Below are 25819 nucleotides of genomic sequence, written 5' to 3'. Positions count from 1 at the left end.
CTTACCCACCACTTCTCCTGGCAGGGACACCTCAACAAGGTCACTTCATTTTTGTTTCGCTCCTCCTTCCTCTCTTCTTCGGCCACACTACACTGCCTCCATATGCTAGTTACACCCCAGTCCAAATGTGATTTACGATGTCCTTTCTGATGAAACCTGCAGCATGTTTGTTCGTTAATGTTATCGTTAGGTGTTGTGTGTAAACCCGAAAGTTTTCACGACCCCACGTCACCACTCCTTTAACGCCCCCCCGGCTGTTAAAGGTACAAGTTTGTCCCAGACAATAGTTCAGAGGAACTAGTCTGTCGGCAGACAACAATCATAACTACTGTCCTGATTCAAAGGTAATCACGAGAGGCAGCCCCCACGACGACCACATTCTTACCCACCGCAGCCCACACGCACCCCATTTTTGGCTCATTATGTTCAAAATTCTTTTGTTTGGTTTTGGCAACCTGTGGTTGCTTCCCTCTGATATTTACATCCTCAAACACTAGGATGGTAAATGACACAGGCTGCGAGACGGCTCGCAGTACGGCAGTATTTTCTTAGATGTCTAGTCCAAATTTTTGGTTTAAAAAAAAATGAGGGAGTCACACATGGTGACAAATTATAAAGGGAAATTGGCACTAAAAGACAGACATGCTAACATTCAAGATATTACACAAGATAGTAACAGATATGATGCTTGTGTCCATAGAACTCCGGAACCCCAGGAACTCCAGAGGAAGAAAAAGAAGACGACAACAATGAAGACGTCAAACGTGTTTTTCGTCGTTATTGTAATTTGCATCCGGTTCCGCACGAATACGAACCCCCTGACCCCAACCTCCCCCGGCCATCAATGATTCACTTCCCCATAGCACACAGAGCCCAGTGACAAGTAACAACACACCATCATGGTGTGATACGTTCATAACCTGGTATTCACTATCATACGCAATTGAATTCCTTCTAGTATTGGTGATACTCTGTAGCATCGTGCAGATTATCCGCATGAGGAAATGGCGAAGGAGAGCCTACTGCTCTCGCACCCCGATATACAGGATAAGATCCCCTATTTTCGGTTATCACCAGGACCCCGAACCCCTTGATCTACAATAAAGAACATTTGTGTTGCATCTTTTGTAAATTAAGAAATGTGTTTCGTTTACAACGGAAATATTGTACACCTCTGTGCTTGATTGCCAAGCCAGAGGAAAAATGTGAATGCTGCTATTATTTTTGTATTGTTAGGAAGTTAGTATGATTGAATGTTTGAGTGAGTGTAGTTTATGAGAGATATGATGTGGAGATGCCGGCGTTGGACTGGGGTGAGCACAGTAAGAAGTCTTACAACACCAGGAATGAGCAGCGCTCCGAAAGCTAGTGACATCGAAACAAACCTGTTGGACTTTAACCTGGTGTTGTAAGACTTCTTACTATGAGAGATAGTTAGAGGTACCGTTTTGTTTGTTGTAATGCATGTCCCTGTCTGACATAGCGCCACTTAGAAATGTTAGTTAAAAAATGTTCATACATAGTTATGGTCAGTGTAGAGGCCATGGAAGTGTGCTCGCTGGGTCAGGAAGTGAAGACGACGCAGTTATGTGATCCTTCACGCTTCGCGTCAGGGATCACAAGGAGGGTGTGTAGCCACCTGGGTTGGCCAATTCCAGACTTAAAATGGAGGTCCACAAAGACTACAGGGAAATTCAACCAAGCCAGGAAAAACTAGCAAGTGCAAAGTCTCCTGTTTATTAGAATTTGCAGAAGCCCAGACAGCACTGAAACTCACAGCCATCTGCATACTAATGAGCGATCCCCGGGTACAATTGAAATATGTAAGGTGAATACGGCCAAGCCAGACTTCTCGGCGCCAGCAGGAGCCAAGACAAAGGAAGGCCAACGGACACTCAGGGACCGCCCAGTGATCAGGGAACAACTCCAGTATTGGAGAAATCGATCCAAATCGAGGAGACAGAAGAGCTCTTACGTGACTGCTTAGAGACAGTGGACTGGTCCATATTTAAGAACTCAGCGACCAACTTAAATGAGTATGCCACCACCGTCACAGACTTCAACTTCATCAGCAAATGTGTGGACGACTGCGTGCCAAAGAAAGCAGTACGTGCGTTCCCCAACCGGAAACCATGGCTCAATCGCGAGATTGACTCCCTACTGAAGGACAGATCTGAGGCGTTCAAGGCAGACGACCCTGACCTATACAAGAAATCCAGGTACGACCTCCGCAAAGCCACCCGGAATGCCAAGAGAGAATATCAAACCAAGCTAGAGTCACAGACAGACTCTCGGCGGTTGTGGCAAGGACTAAACAACATAACGGGCTACAAAGCGAAGCCGAACAGTATCTCTGGCAGCAGCGCACCACTCCCCGATGAACTCAATGCATTCTGTGCTCGGTTCGAGCAGGTAACCAACAATCCGCTGGCGAGTGCCCCAGCAGCCCATAGTTCACCCATACCCACCATCACAGCTTCCGAAGTCAGATTGGCCTTCCTGAAAGTGAACCCTCGGAAGGCGACGGGCCCAGACGGGATCCCTGGTCGTGCACTCAGAGCCTGCGCGGACCAGCTGGCAGAGGTATTCACGGACATCTTTAACCTGTCCCTACTCCACTCCGAGGTCCCCACCTGCTTCAAGAAGACCACCATCATACCGGTACCAAAGAAGAACCAGGCAACGTGCCTCAATGACTACCGACCAGTAGCCCTGACTTCAGTCGTAATGAAGTGCTTCGAGAGGTTGATCATGAAGCGCATCACCTCCATACTCCCAGAACGCCTTGATCCACTGCAATTCGCATACCGCTGCAACCGGTCCACATCAGACACCATTTCCCTGCCCTACACTCATCCCTCTGAGCATCTCGAAAACAAGGACTCCTACATTAGACTCCTATTTATTGACTACAGCTCCGCCTTCAATACCATAATCCCAGCCAAGCTCATATCAAAGCTCCAAAACCTAGGACTTGGCTCCCCACTCTGCAACTGGATCCTCGATTTTCTGACCAACAGACCACAATCAGTAAGAATGAACAACAACACCTCCTCCACAATAGTCCTCAACACCGGCGCCCCGCAAGGCTGCGTACTTAGCCCCTACTCTACTCCCTGTACACACACGACTGCGTGGCAAAACTTGGTTCCAACTCCATCTACAAGTTTGCTGACGATACGACCATAGTGGGCCGGATCTCGAATAACGATGAGTCCGAATACAGGAGGGAGATAGAGAACCTAGTGGAGTGGTGTAGTGACAACAATCTCTCCCTCAATGCCAGCAAAACTAAAGAGCTGGTAATTGACTTCAGGAAGCAAAGTACTGTACACACCCCTGTCAGCATCAACGGGGCCGAGGTGGAGATGGTTAGCAGTTTCAAATTCCTAGGGGTGCACATCTCCAAAAATCTGTCCTGGTCCACCCACGTCGACGCTACCACCAAGAAAGCGCAACAGCGCCTATACTTCCTCAGGAAACTAAGGAAATTCGGCATGTCCGCATTGACTCTTACCAACTTTTACAGATGCACCATAGAAAGCATCCTATCAGGCGGCATCACAGCCTGGTATGGCAACTGCTCGGCCCAGGACCGCAAGAAACTTCAGAGAGTCGTGAACACCGCCCAGTCCATCACACGAACCTGCCTCCCATCCATTGACACCATCTACACCTCCCACTGCCTGGGGAAAGCGGGCAGTATAATCAAAGATCCCTCCCACCCGGCTTACTCACTCTTCCAACTTCTTCCATCGGGCAGGAGATACAGAAGTCTGAGAACACGCACGAACAGACTCAAAAACAGCTTCTTCCCCACTGTCACCAGACTCCTAAATGACCCTCTTATAGACTGATTTCATTAACACTACACCCTGTATGCTTCATCCGATGCCAGTGCTTTTGTAGTTACATTGTATATGTTGTGTTGCCCTATTATGTATTTTGTTTTATTCCCTTTTCTTCTCATGTACTTAATGATCTGTTGAGCTGCTCGCAGAAAAATACTTTTCACTGTACCTCGGTACACGTGACAATAAACAAATCCATATCCAATCCAAGTGATCAGAACTTAGTCCAATCACTTGGAACCAGGTATGGGGTCCGCCCAAAGGGACGGGAAGCCTCTGGGGACTATAAAATAGAGTCCCCAAGTTCAATTTGCCCTTCTTGGCAGGGTCACTCAGCAGCACGAACCAACCCTTGACAGTGAACTGCCTAAGTTGCTGCACCAACCAAGTAAGTCTCCAGCCAACGCACGCTACAAGATAGACGCTCCTACCTACTAGTCCGTACCAGCTTTGAATCCCGCAGATTCAGAACCCAAACGAAAGGCCATTTGTTCCCCTGACCTGATGGGCCAGGCCAAAGCTAAGTATAGGCCTATAGTATAGAGATCGTCTAGAAAGTAGAGTTTTATGCATGAGTAGTGATTGACTGTGTATAATAAGTGTGTTTTGATTTGAAACTTACTAACTGGTGTATTGAGTTATTGATCAGTACTTGAACTTGAACCTCATGGTGGTATAAAGATACCTGGCGACTCTAGAGCAACGGTTATAGAATCAGAGCAAATTATGTAAAGATACAACGGGCAACAAATTTCGAGCCAACCAAAAGTTAGCAACACTCTCCATTACCATACCCTTTCACCTCCTCACAATTACAACTGTCCATTCCCCCTTCAGCTTCCAACGACCTTTCTTTGTCTGGATTACCCCATCCCTATTTCCTCTGAAAATTACCCTTCCCATTTCTCTCCCCCAATTATCTCTCCCCTTTGCACCTCCAAATTTTAAAATTCATTGTGAAAAAATATCCATCCCAATTTTCCCTCCATTCCAAATGCACAGACCCCTGTCCGAATTACCCTTCCCCATAACCCCTCCCTGTTACCCTTCTGTACTCCCTTTCCCCACTCATTCGCCCAATTCCCTTTTATTCTTCTTTCCAATTACTTTCCACCATTACACCTTCCCCATTCCCTTTCCCAATCTCCCCTCTGCATTCCTCAATTACCATTCCCTATTCCTCTCCTCAATTACCATCCCCATTCGCTCTCCCAATTCATCCTCCCATTCCCCTTCCCAATTATCTCACCCCATTCCTCTTCCCAAATATCCCTCCTCATTACCCCGCACCAATTATACTTCATTACTTCTTTCCAATACCCCTTATCATTACCCCTCCCCAATTACCCCTCGTAATTATCCCTCCCCAATTACCTCGCCTCATTACCCCTCCCCTATTACACCTCCCCAGTTATCCCGCCCCATTACCCCTCCCCAATTACTCCTCCTCATTATCCCCCCAATTACCCCTCCCCAATTACTCCTCCTCATTACGCCCCAATTACCCCTCCCAATTACTCCACCTCATTACCCCTCCCTATTACACAACCCCAATTACCCCTCCCCAATTACTCCTCCTCATTACGCCCCAATTACCCCTCCCAATTACTCCACCTCATTACCCCTACCTATTACACCTCCCCAATTATCCCTCCCCAATTACCCCTCCCCAATTACTCCACCACATTACCCCCCAATTACTCCTCCCCAATTACTCCACCTCATTACCCCTCCCCAAATACTCCACCTCATTACCCCTCCCCAATTACTCCTCCCCAAATACTCCACCTCATTACCCCTCCCCAATTACCGCTCCCCAATTGCTCCACCTCATTACCCTCCCCAATTACCCCTCCCCAATTACTCCACTTCATTACCCCTCCCCAATTACCCCTCCCCAATTACTACTCCTCATTACCGCTTCCCAATTACCCCTTCCCAATTAAACTTCCATTTCACCTTATCCCAATTACCCCCTTCGATTTATCCCTCCCATTCCCCCTCCCCATTCCCTCTCCCAATGCTCCTTCCACTTTCCTCCTTCACAATTAACCCTCCACATTCCTCGCCCCTCACGTTCTAAACCGCCGCGCTGGGCAGAAAGTGCCACATGCGCAGAGTAGGATTCCCAGAGGCCGGGGTGGGTGGGGGGGGGGGGGGGGGGGGGGGGGGAGACCAGTGTGGGGATCCAGGCAGAGCGATGCGCAGGTGTGAGTGCGGGAGTGGGTCCGCATGCGCAGAGCGGGAATCCCTGTTTCCGGGGTGGGGGCAGAGAAGTTCAGAGTGTGGATCCGGGGAGAGCGATGCGCAGGTGTCAGTGCGGGAGCGGGTCCGCATGTGCAGAGCGCGCAACCATATTTATCATCATTGGACCGGCAATTGTCGACGGAAAAATGTCAAGCCCGGGAAACCATACAACCGAGTAAAACATGAATCATGTCCGAGTGCTATGGATTATATTTCTTTGTTTCTGAACGGACGGTGATTGATTTAGCGACCACACTGCTAAATTTCGGTACAAATTTCCGTTAAAATCCACTCATACCCAGAAATCGCATTATTTTCCGTTGTGTCGAGGGTATCGGAAACTCCCCAATAACTGTTGGTTTCACATCCCGTGGGACCGTTCGACCATGTCCGATTGTATGGCCAAGGGAAGTGACTTGGGCTTTTCCAAATTTACTTTTGGCTAGGTTTATCACCAAACCCGCCTCCTGAAGTCGATCGAATAACTCCATCAGATGTTTTAAATGTTCTTTCCATGTCTGGCTAAAAATTACCAGATCCTCGATGTATACCACACAATTGGGTAATTCTGAAACAACTTTGTTCGTTAACCGTTGAAATGTGGCTGGGGTGTTTTGCATGCCAAATGGCATAACTTTGAATTGGTATATACCATCTGGAGTCACAAAAGCTGAAATCACCTTCGTCCTGTCGGATAAAGGTACCTACCAGAAACCTTTGAGTAAATCCAATTTGGAAATACAAGCTGATTGTCTCACTTTCTCAATGCAATCCTCCAAACGTGGCATAGGATAAGAGTCCGTTCTTGTAACTGCATTAACCTTTCTATAATCCACACACAACCGTTGGGTACCGTCTGGTTTAGGTACCATCACTATGGGTGAGCTCCATTGGCTGCAACCCACTTCAATTATGCCATTTTTAAGCATACTTTCAATCACTTTGTTAACCTGTGCCAATTTTAAAGGATAGTAGCCTTACAACACCAGGTTAAAATCCAACAGGTTTATTTCAAATTCTAGCTTTCGGAGCACTGCTCCTTCCTCAGGTGAAATGGAGCAGTGCTCAGGAAGGAGCAGTGCTCCGAAAGCTAGTGTTTGAAACAAACCTGTTGGACTTTAACCTGGTGTGGTAAGGCTTCTTAATAATAATATATATTTTTTAAAATAAACATTTTATTGTGGTATTTTTGGTATAGAAACAACAACAAAATAGACAATATACATGAAACTATAAACATTGTGCAAAAACCGTTTACCTTTCGTACAGGTCCCACCCTTATTACCCCCCTACTCTAACCTAAACTACTCCACCCCCCCCCCCCCCCCCCCCCACTTCTGCTGACGATTAATTTTCCCCAAAGAAGTCGATGAGCGGTTGCCACCTCCGGGTGAACCCTAACATTGACCCTCTCAAGGCGAACTTGATTTTCTCCATACAGAGAAAGCTAGCCATGTCCGATAGCCAGGTCTCCGACTTCGGGGCCTTTGGGTCCTCCATGCTATCAGTATCCGTCTCCGGGCTACCAGGGAAGCAAAGGCCAGAACATCTGCCTCTTTCTCCTCCTGGATTCCCGGATCTTCCGACACCCCGAAAATCGCCACCTCTGGACTCAGCACCACCCTTGTTTTTAAAACCTCAGACATGACATCCGCAAACCCCTGCCAAAATCCCCAAAGCTTTGGACATGTCTAAAACATGTGGACATGGTTCGCTGGTCCTCCCGCGCATTTTGTGCACCTGTCTTCCACCCCAAAGAATCTGCTCATCCGGGCCACTGTCATGTGAGCCCGGTGCACAACCTTAAATTGCATCAGGCTGAGCCTGGCACATGTTGCGGACGCGTTGACTCTACTCAACGCGTCTGCCCATAGACCATCCTCTATCTCACCTCCCAGCTCCCGATGCTCCCAGGAAGCCACTGCGCATGTGCACATTGGTGCCGGCGCCACTGTGTATACGCGCGTTGGCGCCAGTGCCATTGTGCATGCGCAGATCCCGCAGCACACAGTTCGCGCCGGTATCAGCAACTGGAGTTGCGTGAACAGCTCCAGTGCCGTGCTGGCCCTCTGAAGGGGCCAGAATTAGTCATCGGGTCGGCCCGTTCACGCCGTCGTAAAACGCGACGGCGTTTACGATGCCGTGGCCACTCTACCTCGGGATTAGAAAATCCCGCCCCATGTATGTTTGGTCAAATTCTTTCCTTAAATTTCTAAACTTTTGTCTGTAGGCTTCAGGCACTAGTTCATATGTACCTAAGATGGGTTTTTTCACCTCCTCATACGTCCAGATACCTCCTCCGATAGTGATGCAAACACTTCACTAGCCCTCCCTACCAGCTTTGTTTCAATCAGCAATACCCACATGTCCTGTGGCCATTTCATTTCTTTAGCAACCTTCTCAAATGAAATGAAAAAGGCTTCTACCTCCTTCTCATCAAACGTTGGCACTGCATGGACATATTTAAATAGATCCCCATGAAGCCTTCGACTAAGACGCTCCTTCTCACTATCATCATCACTATCCTCCAACTGTATGTTTCCCTTTACGTCCACCAATTTTAACTGACTGTCATGTTTCATGGACATTTTCTGAAGTTCAAACGTTCTCTGTTTATCTTTTTCCCTAATCTGTACCTCCCTTTCTCTTTCTTTTTGATAGTCTTTAGATGGCAGAGAGATCAAAATTACATCTTCTTCGGCTAGCTTCAGCTCCAACACTAAAACGAAACCAAGAAACACAGACACACCCAGGGAAGGAAGACTTATTTTCAGTTCCACTCCTCCAAATCCTTCCACACACAAAGATGAATGTTGTTGTTAATCCCGCGAAGATTGCCGTTGCACTGCTTGTCTCAGCTGATACAGGCAGACATTGAAGAAGGCAGCAAGGCCAACGCAGGCAGCACCTCATGGGCTGGGGCCACCACACACCTTCAAGACCCGGTCACCCATCAGGCCCTGGAAGGGGCCAGAAAGGGAGGCCAGCGACGTGCCAGAATGTACAGGTGTTTATGGTTGTTTGATGAGCTGACAGACACCATGCGATGCAGACGACTGCTGTGTGGTGCTCACCAGGTAGTGACCCAGAAGCTTGGCTGCTGATGTCACCCACCGAGGTGTGTATCTCTGTGATGGTGGAAGGTGTGGGTGATAGCTGTGACGATTTGTCTGTGTTCTCCTTGGAGATTTCATCTGTATGAAGGGGCAGTGGATCCTCACTTCTCTGTCTTAGCCCAAGCTCACTGTCAGTCATTGCTCGCTCCTCGGACAACCCCGTGATCTCCAGGGCCCTTTCCTAAAAAGGAGGATGAGGACTCGAATCTCTGAGATCCCCCCGCCCCCCCCCCCCCCCCCCCCCGTCTTCATCCTTTTCCTATTATGGGCTATCTTCTGCGGGACAAAGAGAGGACATTGTGAGCTACACGCTTGGTGGGCCAGGGGTTCTATAGCAGGTGGCATGTGTGGGCACCGCACCTTGACGTTAAAGGGGTTGTGATGGTGAGTGCCAGGGGGTCCTGAGGAACAAACTTGGAGGTTGGATGTTGGGAGGGTGCGAGCTGTCACCCAGTGGATTGGTGGCAGGGGGCTGGGAAATTTGAAGGGTGGCAGGCTGGATTGATGCCAGGAGAGAAGTGGTAACGTACCCTCGCAGCTCTCAGGAGGTCGTTGGTCTTCTTCCGACATTGAACGGCAGTCCTCCTGGTCACTCACCACTGCAGCTGCCACTGCCTCCCAGGTGGCATTGCTCACCCAGCTGCTTCTCCTACTGCCTAGGGGGTACATGATGCCCCACCTCTCCTCCACGGCTTCCAGACGCCTGGTCAGGTTAGCACCCACAAATCAAGGAGCAGATCTCCAGGCTGCCATCCTTTTGATTTGACTAGCGGGGAGTGCTGAGTGACCATGTGAATGCAGATCCCCCTTAGCCGCGAGCAGCTGAGGAGCGAGTCGAGTGAATCGGACACCTGGGGACTCGGGCATGCCGGATTTCACATGGGGGCACATTTTTTTGCACTAGGTGCGGGTGAATACAAATCGCGATCGCGCCATTATAGCTGACAACATATACCCCATGAATCTCGCCCAAAATGAACGTTCGCCATTTTACGGGTGAATTGCGCCCCACGTCTCTCCCTTGTTACTCCCTTGTTGCAAATGATTCTATAACTCTATCTTCGGCTGCGTGATCTGAGCATGGTGAATGGTTCATAGGAATATCTGTTGGTGGGGGCGGCACGGTGGTGCAGTGGTTAGCACTGCTGCCTCACGACGCAGTGGTCCCAGGTTTGATCCCAGCCCCGGGTCACTGTCTGTGTGGAGTTTGCACATTTTCCACGTGTCTGCGTGGGTCTCACCCCCAGAACCCAAAAGATGTGCAGGGTAGGTGGATTGGCCACGCTAAATTGCCCCTTAATTAGAAAAAAATAATTGGGCACTCTAAATTTAAAAAAGAAAAGAAATAAATTGGTGTTGCATCTTTCTGTGCCTGCTGGGTTTGAAAGAGGACATATAATGGAAAATATCAAGGGGTGGAATGCAGAAAAGATTTTCTTACTTTCCTTCTTTCACACCTCCTTTATTCTTCTCTCTCTTTCTCTCTCTTTCTCTCTCTCTCTCTCTTTCTCTCTCTCGCTCTCTTTCTCGCTCTCTCTTCCTCTCTCTCTCTCTCTTCCTCTCTTTCTCTCTCTCTCTCTCCCGCTCTCGATTCCTCTCTCTCTCTTTCTCTCTCTCTCTTTCTCTCACTTTCTCGTGCTCTCTTCCTCTCGCTCTCTTTCTCTCTCTCTCTCTCTCTCCTCCCGTTCTCTCCCCCTCGCTGCCCACACCATTTCCTTCCTCCCTTTTCTCCCTCAACAGGAATCGGATTTTACTGATGCTGTATTCTATTGCACTTTGGTCAAACTAAATACGATAAACATTTAAAGAATACCTTGCTGCAAGGAACAGGCAGAAGCAGGTCAACACATAGGCGATGAGAAGGCCGAGCCAGGTCTCAACCGAGAATGGGCTCAGGAACTGGAAAAGGCTGGAGCCTTGGGAGTTGGAATCCTTGCGCACCAGGATGCTGATCCCCACAGACATGAATGGATGGGTGAAGCCAAACGTCGCCTCACGCATCCTCGTGATGGTCAGTGGAGCGATGGCCATGTCTGCCTCCTGCCAAGAGTCAACCAGAGGAGGTCAAGGTCACTTTGTTTCTTTACCTGCTCCCTCTCACTGACAGTAGCAGGTTTGAAGTTATACATCTTTGAACATCAAGGGGGCAAAGCTGTCCCCCTCACCATTCTGGCTGTGAATGGAGGGAGAACCCAAAGGTGTTTATGCTATCCATTCCTCATGTGCTGTCCCATACAATGAGTGCTGGGGGATGGTGGGTCACACTTCCCCTTCATTAAGCCAGGGGGACCGGGAACAACTCTTGACGCTGTGTACAGGTTAGGTAACACCTTTCCCGAACTAAAGGCCTTGTTGCCTCCTCCAGGAGAGCTTGTGTTATCAGTTCTCTGTCTTTAGGGCACCCCATGCACATTAATTGTTGCCAACCCTCCTGGATTCACCTGGAGTCTCCAGCAGTTGAAGATCAGTCTCTGGGATAGTGCTGTGTGAATAAGGGGCAGGCCACTTAAGACTGAGATGAGGAGGAATTTCTTCACTCAGATGGTGGGGCACCTTTGGAATTCTCTAACCCAGAGGGCTGTGGAAACTTAGTCATTGAACATGTTCAAGACCGAAATTGATAGATTACTAGACACAAATGACATCAAGGGATATGGGGATAGCACAGGCAGGGAAGTGGCATTAAGGTAGATGATCAGCCATGATCTATTTGAATGGTGGAGCAGGCTCGATTTGGCTGAAAGGCCTATACTTGCTCCTATGTTCCCATGTTTCTACATGTTCCACCCTGAAGAAAAATCATCAGGGCACTTAAATAGATTGTGCTTGCTTTTGTAATTTTCTTTGAACATTTCTCTTTACCAGATAAAAATATAAAAAATGTTTGGGGGGAGGAGTGGGGAGGAGATGGGGGGGGGGGGGGTGGTTGTTGGGGTTGGGGGGGTTGTTGGGGTTGGGGGGGTGGTTGTTGAGGTGGGGGGGTTAGGGGGGGGGTTGGGGGGTGGGGAGATGGGGGGGGGTGGGGATGGGGGATGGGGGTTGGGGGGATGGTGGTTGGGGGGGATTGGGCGTTGGGGGGAGATGGGGCGTTGGGGGGTTTAGGGGGGTTGGGGGGTGCTGTATAACAGTCGAGGCTCATCCAATTTGGTAATGTATTTTTTTACTTTCCAATTGGCGTAGGAAGGTAGTATGTCACAAATTGGATGTGTTGACCAACTAATAGCTGGATTGGAGGCAAGTCAGGTGATGAAAGCTTCCAGGAATACATTTAGTCTCAGTTGGCAATTCTACGGGCGCTCTTTGCTCCTGCCAAAAAGTGTGGGATTCAGTTTTATTGCACCATCGCCCTCTTTTTAACTGGCATTACTATTTTCAATGTATAGGCTGCTTAATGGAAATGTAACCTTTGTCTCCTTCACAGCCTGAGAGATGTGTCTGCTTTACCCGTGCCACTTAGCTGAAGCGAATTTCCTTGCCACCCGCACTGCGATTTCACAAAAGGCGGCTTGTGTGGCAGGGGCCGAGACCACATATGATGGTTCTATCTAAAACCTGGAATCTGGCACCTCATCACTCAGGCCAGATAGAAAACTCGGCAGCCTACCTGCAGGAGGCGCATTAGGGGCATCATGTCAACTGGCCATTGACCTCTGGAACTCCAATCACTACAATCTACTCATGCCAACCCATGGATAGCGAAAGCCAACCTACTTAACGGGAAACAGCAGCGTAGTGACTCTGGCCCTGGACTAGTAATCCAGAGGCCTAGGCTCAATTTACTCTTGTAGAAGAGGGCCCACCACCACCTCAAGCAAGGGAAAATGGCCAATGAATGTCACTCGCGTCCAAAAAATTAAACTTAAATAGCTTACCTCTGACATCAGTTCTCCCAGCAATCCGGTCCAGTTACCATTTTCCAGTCTGGTTCCATAGAAACCGTCCTTCACAAGCTTGATTTCATAGTTGAATTTTAACCTTTTCGCGAGTAACTGGAGCAGATCGATGCAGAATCCTTCTAAATCTCCTGTAGGTTTGGCCATGATAAATGGGCTTTGCTTTTGAATGAAAAACATCAGGAAAACTCCATCAGTGTGTTAACTGAAGCCATCCTACCAATGAAATATGCTTTACAAATGTTAAACCTTTTCTTTATTCCCTGCCTGCGTGAATCGGCTATTATTTGACCGAGTGTTTGAACCTTTTAATTAGTTCTATCCGTTCTGGGGGCGGCATGTGGCACAGTGGTTAGCACTGGGACTGCGGCGCTGAGGTCCCAGGTTCGAATCCCGGCCCTGGTTCACTGTCCCTGTGGAGTTTACACATTCTCCCCATGTCTGCGTGGGTTTCACCCCCACAACCCAAAGATGTACAGGTCAGGTGGATTGACCACGCTATATTGCCCCTTAATTGGAACAAAAAAATAATTGGGTACTCAAAATGTTTTTATTTTTTTTTAAAGTTCTATCCGTTCTGGTTGCCCAATTGCTGCGTCCAGGGTTTGTACATGTTAACCTCACCACGCAAGTCAACATGAAATGTACTTCGGATGGAGGTTTTGCATAAAAGAGCATTTCTGCAGGACCATTCACAACTTCAGGACACCCCAAAGCCCTTCACAGCCAATTAAGTGCTTTCGAAGTGTAGTGACAGCTTTAAATGCGGCAGTCAAATTCCCCACCGCAATCTCCCACAGTCAACAACGTGCTAAAAACCAGGCCGTCTGTTTTAGTGATGCCAGCTGAGGGATTTATGGTAATCGGGGTTATTGTTGGACGCGGGATCTTTTACAGCCATTAGGGGACTCTGCTTTAGCAACTCATCCATAAAACAGCACTTCCAATCCTGCAGCCCTCCCTCAGCACTGCGCTGCGTGCATCGGCCTGGATTATGAACTCATAGCCTTAAAAGAAGCAAAATCGAGTGGCAGCCCTGAACTGTTTGCACTAAGAAATACATTGAGTTGCATTATTGTGATAAATGGTAGTGCCCTGGTAAATGGACTAGTACAGATGATGTCACTTTTTCTGTACAAATGGTGACGCTGATGTGAAGGCCGAGAATTCCTCGCACCAGCGAGGAGAACAATCTATTAATCCATCTCGGAACTGTTGGCGTGGAAGTTTTGTTCTGGCTTTGAGTCTGTGTCCCTCCAGTTTCTAGAGGAAAATCCCAGCATTTACCATTAAGCTCACACAGCAAAACAAAGGGTGCTCTTTCAGAGGGTTGGTGCAGATTCGATAGGCCGTAAGGGCTCTTTCTGTTCTGCAGGGGTTCCATCTTTCTATGCTTAATTGTAAAGGAAGAAGCTGGTGTCTTTGTCCGATAATAAAGGTTCCTGCACATAAATGTTTGGCAGTGGAGAGTTATTTTCAATGGCAGTGACTGCTGCTGTTTATGTGGCCGTGATGTGTGTGTGTGTGTAAAAATATGCTGTTAAGGGAAACATTACCAGAATGGTGGTGACCATCACTGTCTGCTCAGAAAGTTGCCTCTTTTCTCTGTCCCGCACCAGCTGAAAGGTAAGAGAAAAATAATTTATTTGTTGCCGGCTCCTGGTTATCAAGTGCGATCATTTTCTTTCTTTCAAGAACTTGTGAAGTTTGCTAATCTCTTCTGGGTAATGTGGACAGCCAGGAGGATTTAGCAATCAGGAGAAGATTTAATTTTGGTAATGCCAGAGTCTCTGCATTGGGCTTGCCCACCTCGCCTGGCTGAGAGAGAACATGGATAATTTCCCAGAGCTCCCTGTTCTGCTGTGTGGGAAGTTAATAGAAGAATTCCATCTCTTTGGCTTTCTCCTCCCAATGGGGTTGTGGTCAACCTTGGATTACTCCCTTTCAGTTTAACTGAGATGAGGAACTGGCTTTTTGGGCAAATTGCAGGAAAGGAATCCCAGTTGTCATCCCAAAGCATAATGTAAACTAAGTCACTTGCTGTGTACAGTATTTAACAAATTATTGTGTTTTATAGTTTATGCATTAATTTTCAAAACATTATTTGCCTTCAGCTGCAAAGGTCCTGAGCTCTGAAATTTTTCTCTCTTTCTCGAGTCTCTCTTTGATCTTTGACCAAGCTCTTTGTCACCTCTTCTGTGTGGCACAGGGTCAACATTTGTTTGACAACACTCTTGCAAAACACCTCAGGATGTTTAACTACTTCACTGGTGCTGTGTGTGTACAAGTTGTTGTTTATAAAGTCGAGGATCCTATGTGCTTTATTCACCGTTTTATAACTGCCTTCCATCAGGTATTTGCGTAAACCCTGAAGATTTTCAGCTCTTCCCCTTTTACACTTTCACTGTTCAGTTATTTCTGCACATGTCATCGCTCCTTATTCATCCCCTCCAAATTTATCACTTTACATTTCTACAAATTGAATTTCATATTTATATCTAGATCTACAAATCTTATCCAGTACTTCTGAGGTCACTTACAGCCCTCTCCTCAATTAACTACATTTTTACTTTTATGAGTCAGCTGCAATTTTTGGCAATGTGCCAAGTCCAAGTCATTTAAAGTTATGTACATGGAGAATATATCTTTCCAGAGGAAGTATTTATTCATGTGCAGGGCATATATATATGGACAAACTATACACGGAGAATGTTTCTACAGAGAGGGAAAATAAAATATTGGCTACATTTATACTGGAAATATTTTTTTAAAGTTTCTTTTCCAATTAAGGAGCAATTTAGCGTGGCCAATCCACCTACCCTTTGGGTTGTGGGGGTGAGACCCACGCAGATACGGGGAGAATGTGCAAGCTCCACACAGACAGTGACCCGGGGCTGGGATCGAACCCGGGTCCTCGGCACCGCGAGGCAGCACTGCTAACCATATATGAAATATTTATAAAATCTCAGGAATATTAAAGGAGTCAAATTCCGCCCTGTGAGTGTGAAAAGGTCACACTAACCTCTCGAGGGACCTCCACAGTACCTGTGAAAAGAAAAGGGACACAATCTTAGTCTGGCATCAAAGCAAAAAAAACGTCCAAAATATTATCTAAAATTTGGATATTGAAGAACCTATTCTGCATTGACGTAAAACACACAAGGCAATTGTTTTTCCTCCTGGGCTGTAAATCAGGGCGAGCTTGTCCAGGTGATCAGTAAAGACAGTCAGTGAGAGCAAACTGTTCGGCCATGGGAGCATCACAGTCAAGCTTAACCTTAAACCTCACTGGCCATCTGTGCATGGCCATTGGGAAATGATGCCTTTCGAAGGAGTGAGAGTTGCATTGTACTGTGGGGGACCCCACATTTTACTAGACGATACAACAAGTTAAACATAGCAGAACAAAGCAATATTCTGTTCTCATTTGACTGTCCACCAGGAGGCGCTGGTTAGCAATTAGCAGCTAATTTTTCTATTCCCCCCCCCCCCCCCCCACAGGCCACCCACACAACCCCATTCCTAGCTCAAGAATCACTGAGCTCAATTATTTTGTTTTATAAATAAATATTTTTCAATTAAGGGGCAATTTAGCGTGGCCAATCCACCTACCCCGCACATCTATTTTGGGTTGTGGAGGTGAGACCCACGCAGACACAGGGGGAATGTGCAAACTCCACACGGAAAATGACCCGGGGTCGGGATCGAACCCAGGTCCTCGGCGCCGTGAGGCAGCAGTGCTAACCACTGTATCACCGTGCAGCCCTCTTGAGCTCAATTGAAGACCCTTGTGGCTCTACTGAATTGAAATCAAGGCAGACTGAGAGTCAAACCTGCAACACGTTGATCTGTGTGGCTTAGAGATCAACGGGGTTCGAACTGAAAAACAAGAACATGCCAGTTCCCCACCAACAGAATCACAGCTCTGGGCGGTCTTGAATCTTCGAGCACAGAAGGAGTTCATTTTGTCATAATATACACCAGTACATCATGGTGCAGACACACACACTGATGGACACACAGTGGGACCAATCAACACACACAACACCGCAGCCAATCACCAGTTAGAGCACACACACTATAAAGAAAGGGTGCATCAGAGTTCCCGCTCATTCGAGCTGCAACTTCCTAGTAGGACAGAGCTCACAGCCTGCAGCACAGACATTCACCATGTGCTGAGTGCATCGACTGGTTAGGACAAGGCAAAGGTATTTTCATAGAATTTACAGTGCAGAAGGAGGCCATTCAGCCCATCGAGTCTGCACCGGCTCTTGGAAAGAGCACCTTACCCAAGTTCAACACCTCCACCCTATCCCCATAACCCAGTAACTCCACCCAACACTAAGGGCAATTTTGGACACTAAGGGCAATTTATCATGGCCAATCCACCTAACCTGCACATCTTTGGACTGTGGGAGGAAACCGGAGCACCCGGAGGAAACCCACGCACACATGGGGAGGATGTACAGACTCCGCACAGACAGTGACCCAAGCCGGAATCGAACCTGGGACCCTGGAGCTGTGAAGCAATTGTGCTATCCGCAATGCTACCGTGCTGCCTTTAGTTAAAGCTAGTATCGTGTTAACCCACAGTGAGAGTATGTTAAACTGTTAATGACTCAATAAAATAGTGTTGCACGATTTCAAGTGTTGGTGACCTGTATGTGTTCCACGGATCCAGAGCGCCCAACACAACACATTTGACCCATCATGCCTGCACCAGCCCTTTGGAAAAGCTTTCCAATTAGTATCAAATAGCCTTTCTTATTTCTCCTTTTTAGGTAAACCACATTGTGGCTATCTCTACAGATTTATTAGCTTACGCTTTAATTTTCTCCTCCAGCTGCCACAAGTGTAAACCGCGTCACCTTATTCATCTTAGCAAACCCCCTTAATGATTTGGGGCAGATCTATTTTGAAACCTGACCTCAGCGCTAATTAGGCAGAAAAAGAAAAGCTGCATCTGTTGTGATCCGCAAATATCTTACGGGGTGGGAACAATGAACTTCCCCGTGGACCTTGTAGAATATGAGCTCCCCCGTTAAAGGGGCAGGGGACCTATGTATGTTGCGTGATATCTAAAGCTGGCCAGTTAGGACTAGCAAGGCAGACCCATTGTAAATTGTTATTGTTATTGTAAATAAACTTGAACTGCTCGGTGTGGATTCCTTCGTGGCCTTATGAAAGCATCCTACTAATTTGCATCAAAAGTGGAATTTCACTCATATCCCAACAGCCTTTGCTGACTGAGGCAAGACCCCTGACCTCTCTCCATGTTCTGCAACATCTCCTGCATTGATTAGAAGGTGATTAAGAAGCCATCAGCTCTCTGCCCTGTGACGCTGTGGGAAGCTGAAAGACTTGTCCTAAATGATCTCTTGTGTGTTTTATTGGAGAGGTCCCCAGTGGCACTCCTCACACACTCTCGCTCTGCCTCTCTCGCTCATGACCCTCTCTCGCTCCTGAATCGCCACAATGAAACTGATAAAACAGCTCGGCCTGAACAAGAGAGGCCTTTCACTCTCCAAAGAGGAAAGTTTACAATCGAATGAAGAGCAGAAAGGAAGCCAACACGCTGGGACTCTGAATCATTAATAGTCATTCAGGAAAAAACAGGCTTGTTTTTTTCTTTCAATAAAAGAATCCCAGCTTTCAATTGCTTCACCACTGTCTGAGTCTGAGATACAGTCCAGAATCTCACTGAGGCCATCTTTATTTTCATTAATTTCACTCCGAGATGGACTGAAGGATAAAGAGCTCCCCGGGTGGGGGAGGAGATTTGCATCCGGTTTCAGATCGGATAGCTAATGAAAGACTGCCCATTGATGTGAGCCCAAGCTCAGGAAAATGATGAATGTGAGGGGCTCGCTACGGAACCCTCTGTAAATGAGATAAGAAAAGAAAAGAGCTCTGCCCCTCACTTCGAAACAAGTTTCTCAACTTTCCTCTTTTCACAAAGGTGCTTTGAGGGTTAAAGGCCGCCCGGTGTGGTCACCTTTCACGTGACTATTCCACTAGAGAGCCATCACAGCTGAATATGTTCTCATCTTTACCTGACCGTCCACTTGCACACAGTTTCCAGGTTTTTTGGAAATGTCAAACATTGGCTTTATTACAAACTCTTCCCCCCCCCCCCACTAATCCTCAATCCTACGCACCTTGAGGAGAGATTCCACTCCAATTCTCTTCCCGTACCTAGTGGGCCTCTAAGGCAGACACTGTCTGATTCTACAGCTAGTAATTCCCGGAACAGGTCGCTAGACTATTGCGGGGGTATTATAGCTTGAGGGGCACCATTCCACATCAAGCGTGGCTGGCCTGGAATCTTTCTCGCTCTTACCACCAGCATGTTTGGAAGGATTTGCAAGTTGACGCTCAAACTGTTTGACCATGTTATGAACCCACCTATTGAGAAGAATTGCAGCCACTGTAAAGAACAGAAAGAACGTGTATTTATATAGCGCCTTTCATTACCTCAGGAAATCCCTAAGCGTTTTACAACCAATTAAATATTTTTTGAAGTGGCCATTTCAATATAATGAGAAACCCGGCAGCCAATTTGATCACAGCAAGCTTCCGCATTCAGTCATGCGAGAATGACCAGCTGCTCACATTTCAGTGACGTTTTGTTAGGAGATAAATATTTATCAGGATACCTCTGAATCAGCAGGTTGAGCTGTCAAGTCCACACAGTTGCACAGTGGTTAGCACTGCTGCCTCATAACTCCAGGGTCCCGGATTCAATTCCAGCCTCGGGTGACTGTCTGTGCGGAGTCCCCGTGTGTGCGTGGGTTTCCTCCGGGTGCTCTGGCTTCCTCCCACAGTCCAAAAACGTGCAGGTTAGGTGGATTGGCCATGCTAAATTGCCCCTCAGTGAACAAAACATTAGAGGTGGGGTTACGGGGATAGGGTGGAGGCGTGGGGCTTAAGTAGGTGCTCTTTCCAAGGGCCGGTGCGGACTCGATGGGCCAATTGGCCGCTTTCTGCACTGTAAATTCTATGATTCCAGAGACTTGAGCACCAAATCCGGATTGTGACACTGAGGGAGTGCTGCAATGTCCGAGGAGCCAGCTTTCAGCTGAGAAATTAGACTTGGACCCCACTCGGGGTTTAAAGATCTCACAGCACTATTTTGAAGAATAGCAGTGGAGTTCTCACTACTGTCCTTACCAATGTTTATCCTTCAATCAACAACACTTATTAAAAAAGGATTATCAGGTCATTAGCTGATTGCTGTTTGTGGGAGCTTGCTTTGCACAAATTGGCTGTTATTACAACAGTGCGTAAACACTTTGAAACACTCCATTTGCTGTAAAATGGTTTGGGACATTCTGAGGCCACCAAAGACACTATAGAAATGCAATTTCTTCCATTCAGCCAAGGGGCTGGTTTAGCACAGGGCTAAATCACAGGCTTTGAAAGCAGACCAAGGCAGGCCAGCAGCACGGTTCAATTCCCGTACCAGCCTCCCCGAACAGGCGCCGGAATGTGGCGACTAGGGGCTTTTCACTTGAAGCCTACTTGTGACAAGAAGTGATTTTCATTTCATTTTAAAAAAGCGTAAAGCTTTCTGTTTAACTATTTTCCTTTCAATGTTCTGCAAATTATAATGTTCCACCTTCATACCTGTCCTAGCGGTGGTGAGGGCCAGCAGTACGGTCACAGAGAGCAATAACTTCATAACGTTCCGCATAACGATAGATCTGGAATAAGACAAATACAGCAGTAAAAGAAGCACTGAGCCAGGGCTGGGGGTAGCATTGTGTTGGGTTAGAAGCAGGACAAAGCCCCTTCCCCCTTGTTTTCAGGCTGACACTATCCTGGCAAACATGATACCCGCGTGGCCATTCGCCACCCTCCAAAGCTTCTGATCCATTTCCAATTAGTGGAAACAGCCAAGCAGGAAAATAGGGTTTGGTTCCAAAGCTGTTGTCCAGCTCAATAGCTTAGGCTGCCCGGCCCTGAGCTGAGACACCAGAGGAACAGCAGGGACTTGGTGTTGTTGCTACGTTGCTAGACCAGGTATCCCCAGAGACCTGCAATAATAATTCAATAGATAGAACATGAGTTTCATTCCTAATTGGATTGCTTGAGAATTTAATCTAATAAAGCAGCTACCACTGAAAGTGGCCACAAAACTGTTGGATTGTTGTAAAGGTTTTTCTGGTCAGTCCGAAACATTGCTCCAATCCCATTTCCTTCTATTTAATTAATAATTGCCTGATTTTTGAGTTTGAATCTACTGTGGATTTATGGCAAGTATAGTTTTTAAAATAAATTTAGAGTACGCAATTTGTGTTTTCCAATTAAGGGGCAATTTAGCGTGGCCAATCGACCAATCCTGCACATCTTTGGGTTTTGGGGGCGAAACGCACGCAAACACGGGGAGAATGTGCAAACTCCACCCGGACAGTGACCCAGAGCTGCACTGCCAGAGGAGCTGTCTTTCAGGTGAGATGTCACAAGTAAACTGAGTGTTTGTCTGCTCTCTGAGGTGGATGTAAAGAATCCCATGGTGCTATTTTGAAGGGGAGTTGAGTTCTCCCTGGGAAACCTTTATCTCTCTGCCAACAATCAGGCAACACGGTAGCACAATGGTTAGCCGTGTTGCTTCACAGCACCAGGGACCAGGGTTTGATTCCCGGCTTGGGTCACTGTCTGTGTGGAATCTGCACATTCTCCCCGTGTCTGTGTGGGTTTCCTCCGGGTGCTCCGGTTTCCTCCCACAAGTCCCGAAAGACGTGCTTATTAGATGAATTTGGACATTCTGAATTCTCCCTCTGTGTGCCCGAACGGGTGCCAGAGTGGTGACTAGGGAATTTTCACAGTAACGTCATTGCAGCATTAATGTAAGCCTACTTGTGGCACCAATAAAGATTACTATTATTATTACATCGCTAAAACAAATGATCATAGACTCAGAATCTCACAGCAGAGAAAGAGGTCACTCTGCTCTCGTTAGCTAATTTATTCAATTAGTTCCATGCCTCCACACTTTCCCCTTTCGGGTAGTGAATTCCAAATCTTGATAACTCGCTCTGTAATTAAATTTATCCTCACTTCCCCTCGTGGAACCATGCTGTGCATAATTTGGTTCCTGCATTTCTCTGCATTACAGCAGCTAGTGCACTTCGATGGCTACAAGATGCTTTGGGATGCTCGAAGGCCCTGAAAGATGCTGCATAAATGCAAGTTCTTTCTTTTCTGTGTTTCCTGAAGGGGTCCCTCAAGTGTAATACCTGCTGCAATGAACAAAGCATTGGCGATCTCAGGGACTTCCTGTCATCTAGTGGTTTGGAACTTTGGGTGGGCTTATGGGTTCCCGTTTCTCAGACATGGGCTGCCCTCAGGCAAAGTGCTGATCCACCCCCCCCTCCCCCCACTCCCTGCCAACCACCACCATCACCCTTTGAGAAGAAAGAACCAATCTGAAGACCAAATAGGGAGCCAATGTTAACGTAACCCTCCCATTGGTATTGGGTGCGCTTTAGAACCCCATGCAATATTGACTTGGATGGAAGGTAAAATCGGCCAGGGTGTTTACAGTCCGCCTTGCACCCAATTGCGTGGGTGGGCTAGGGTTGCCCATAGTGCTCACTCCACCCCTTCCCTCAGATGCAGAGCGAGGTGTCAAATTCATCGTGTGGCCCAAGAGTGGAAAGATTAGCACTGCTGCCTCACGGCGCCGAGGTCCCAGGTTCGATCCTGGCCCTGGGTCACTGTCTGTGTGGAGTTTGCGCACTCTCCCCGTGTTTGTGTGGGTTTCACCCCCACAACCCAAAGATGTGCAGGGTAGGTGGATTGGCCACACTAAATTGCCCCTTAATTGGAAAAAATGAATTGGGTACTCTAAATTTATTTTTAAAAAGAGGAAAGATTAACCCACTCTGCAGCATCTAACGTCTGACACCCCATCCTGCTGCAATACAGCAGTTTATCTGCACTTATTTTCTTGCCGAAAAATCACAAACGTATCAGAAGAGTGCAGTAGACAGTTAATAAAAAGAAAAGTTCCTGAGCAGCTTTGGGAAAAACAGAGGCCAACTCATCTGAATGGTTCTGAGAGCTTGAGGGATCCAGATGTTATTGCTTAAAAATGCAAGCTTAGAGCCAGACCCCCTCACTGCAAAACTGGCTTTCCAATTTGCAAAGAGAGCGAAGAGGCACTAAAATAGAAGAGAAGGAGGTTGACAGTGTGGGGCTCACTCTCTCTCAATCCTGCTGCACATCAGCCCAATGATCAAAGCCAGGAGGCAGAAGGGGGAGAATCTACTTATGATGTGCCCTGAACACTTCTTTTAAAAACAAAAGATAATTCAATCCTCCTTATCTTCTCTAGAACCCCCGAGATCAGTAACAATAATAACTTACTCAGATATAGATGTGATGCCACATAGAAAACTGCAGAGTTCCTCACTTCAGGCAGCACAATTCACACTGGCGTCAGCACCAAGAGTTACTCTCCTCTCCCTTTCTGTCCCTGTGGGATCAGTCCAAAATACGAATGGTTGGGGTCAGCTGAGATGCAAATGAAGAGTATTTGGGGATGAGGGAGGGGTTTGGAATGACGAGGAGGAGCCAGTTTAGGAAACGCTAGCCACTGGAAAATACTTGGGAGTCTGAGTGTTAAATTAGTTTGAGGGCTATCTGTCAGTAGTTAAACTGACTAGTGATTTATTTTTCCTTCTCCAAAGCAGGGGAATGACCCCCCCCCCCCCCCCCCCCCCCCCCCCCGCCATCTATGAGAGAGAGAAACAAAAGTTATTGCGGTGGCAAGTGTCTCTGTAATTTCTGCCTGCAGTCTTGCCTAGTCACAAGGCAGCAAGATTGAAAACTGAGGGACACTGACCATGTAGCTCACAAGAAATTCAAACAAGTTAGGAGAGCGCAGACAGGCTGGAGATTTCTTCTGAATGACCCCCTAGTTCCCCACATGCATCCTATTTTTACAACATAGAGGAGGATTGTACAGGGAGGCAAATCACTGCGGATGCTGGAATCTGAAACAAAAACAGAAAACACTGGACAATCTCGGCAGGTCTGCCAGCATCTGTGGAGTGAGAATGGAGCTAATGTTTCGAGTCTGGTTGACTCTTTGTCAAAGCTTTGTTTGCATATGCCTCAATCCTAGCGTCAGCTGTGGCGCGATTGATTGCACCTAGATCAGAATTCTGTGGGAGACCTCGAGCCCCTTACCTTTTAGACTGACACGGCAGTACCGAGGGAGTGCTTCATTGTTGTCGGTACTCTCTTTGAGGTTAGATGTTGAACCAAGGCCTCATCTGCTCTCTCAGGTGGGTGTGAAGATCCCACAGGGGCTAAGAGACAATTGGAGCAGAAGTAGGCCATTCGAACCATCGAGTCTGCTGTCCCAGTCAATGAGATCATGACTGATCTGATCATCCTCAACTCCACTTTCCCGCCTTATCCCCATATCCTCCACATTGAAGGGGGAAGCAGGGCAGTTCCCCCCTCGTGTGCCGGCTCATGTTTATCCCCCAAGTACCAGCACTAGTCACCAGTAGAATACTCCAAATTTGCCATTTCTTGCCCATCCCTAGTTTCCCCTGAGAAGGTGCTGGTGGACTTTCTTCTGGAACAGTTGTAATCCATGAGGAGTTATGACTGAAGACATGAGCTAGAAATGTAGATGCTGACGAGGATTTTAAATTGGAGGACAAGAGGCAAGGGGCAGTGTACATATTTCCCGAGCATTATTTTCTTTCTTTTTTAATTTAGAGTACCCAATTATTTATGTTTCCAATTATGGGGCAATTTATCGTGGCCACTCCACCTAGCCTGCACATCTTTGGGTTGTGGGGGTGAAACCCCCACAGACACGGGGAGAATGTGCAAACTCCACACGGACAGTGACCCGGGCAGGGATTCGAACTCAGGTCCTCAGCGCCGCAGAACCATTGCTAACCACTGTGCCACGTGCCGCCCTTGCCTGGCGTTCTTTAGGCTGAATCTTTCAAACCAGTTTTCACTGACAATGGACCTGCGCGCATAGCATGTAGGACAGGCCCATTGCAAACCAAAGTGATCTATTTCATTGACTGCCTGAGGACCCTAGAGGTCAATTTTGTTTCATAATCACTCCTGTGAAGCTCCGTAGGGCATTTTTAGTGGCACACTGTAAATGCGAGTTGTTGTTGTGAGGCAGACTGAGTAGTATTTGGTGTCTCGGCTCAGAATGAGAGAGAGCCTGGTTTTCAACAGAGAAAGGGAAATGCAGAGTCACTCTCAATCTGGCTTGGGCCTTCGTAACCTGGAGTTAAATAGTTAACTGAGACCAGTGCAGCCTGGATCCATCCGCACTTTGTTGGGCAAGAGTTGGGTTGTTTGTCAGCCACGTTGCTGGCAGAGATACAGCCAGAGTGTCCGATTCAAGCTGCAGGATAAGTACTTTTCCGCAAAAAAAAAAATTGATTTATTGTGCTGGTGCTGCTACTCAGAAGGCTGAAGCACTGAACATTCTTCTGAGTTACATAATCCTCCCAGCACACAGTTAAACTGTGCTCTCCTGCTTTTGTATCTCTGGTTCCCAGTCTGATTATTTCAGAGGAACAGGAGCTGGCCGTTCAGTGAGCCTGTTCCATTAAGATCACGAGAAAAGAACCAGAGGTGGGGGGGGCGGGGGGGGGGGGAAATGAGAACTTTTGTTTTTACCGCAGGGGGTTGTTATGACACGGAATGCCCTATTTGAAAG

The 25819-nt window shown here is 47.4% G+C and overlaps 1 protein-coding gene across 1 annotated transcript in view; it reads right to left on the bottom strand.

Annotated features, from left to right (window-relative positions):
- LOC140392626 (probable glutamate receptor) overlaps positions 1-23616 on the bottom strand; it is a 61518-nt gene extending 37902 nt beyond the window's left edge. The window contains exons 1-6 of the mRNA XM_072478062.1: positions 23479-23616; positions 20734-20810; positions 16130-16152; positions 14664-14726; positions 13087-13269; positions 11028-11254 (exon numbers count right to left, since the gene is read on the bottom strand). Coding sequence (XP_072334163.1) covers positions 11028-11254; positions 13087-13269; positions 14664-14726; positions 16130-16152; positions 20734-20800 — 563 coding nt within the window. The 5' untranslated portion in view covers positions 20801-20810; positions 23479-23616. The remainder of the gene's footprint in view (positions 1-11027; positions 11255-13086; positions 13270-14663; positions 14727-16129; positions 16153-20733; positions 20811-23478) is intronic.
- Between the last annotated feature and the right edge of the window lie 2203 nt (positions 23617-25819).

This window comes from Scyliorhinus torazame, chromosome 16, assembly GCF_047496885.1.
Source record: "Scyliorhinus torazame isolate Kashiwa2021f chromosome 16, sScyTor2.1, whole genome shotgun sequence".
NCBI classification, from domain to species: domain Eukaryota; kingdom Metazoa; phylum Chordata; class Chondrichthyes; order Carcharhiniformes; family Scyliorhinidae; genus Scyliorhinus; species Scyliorhinus torazame.
Note: the sequence above shows the minus strand (reverse complement) of the source record. Positions and strands in the feature narration are given on the sequence as shown.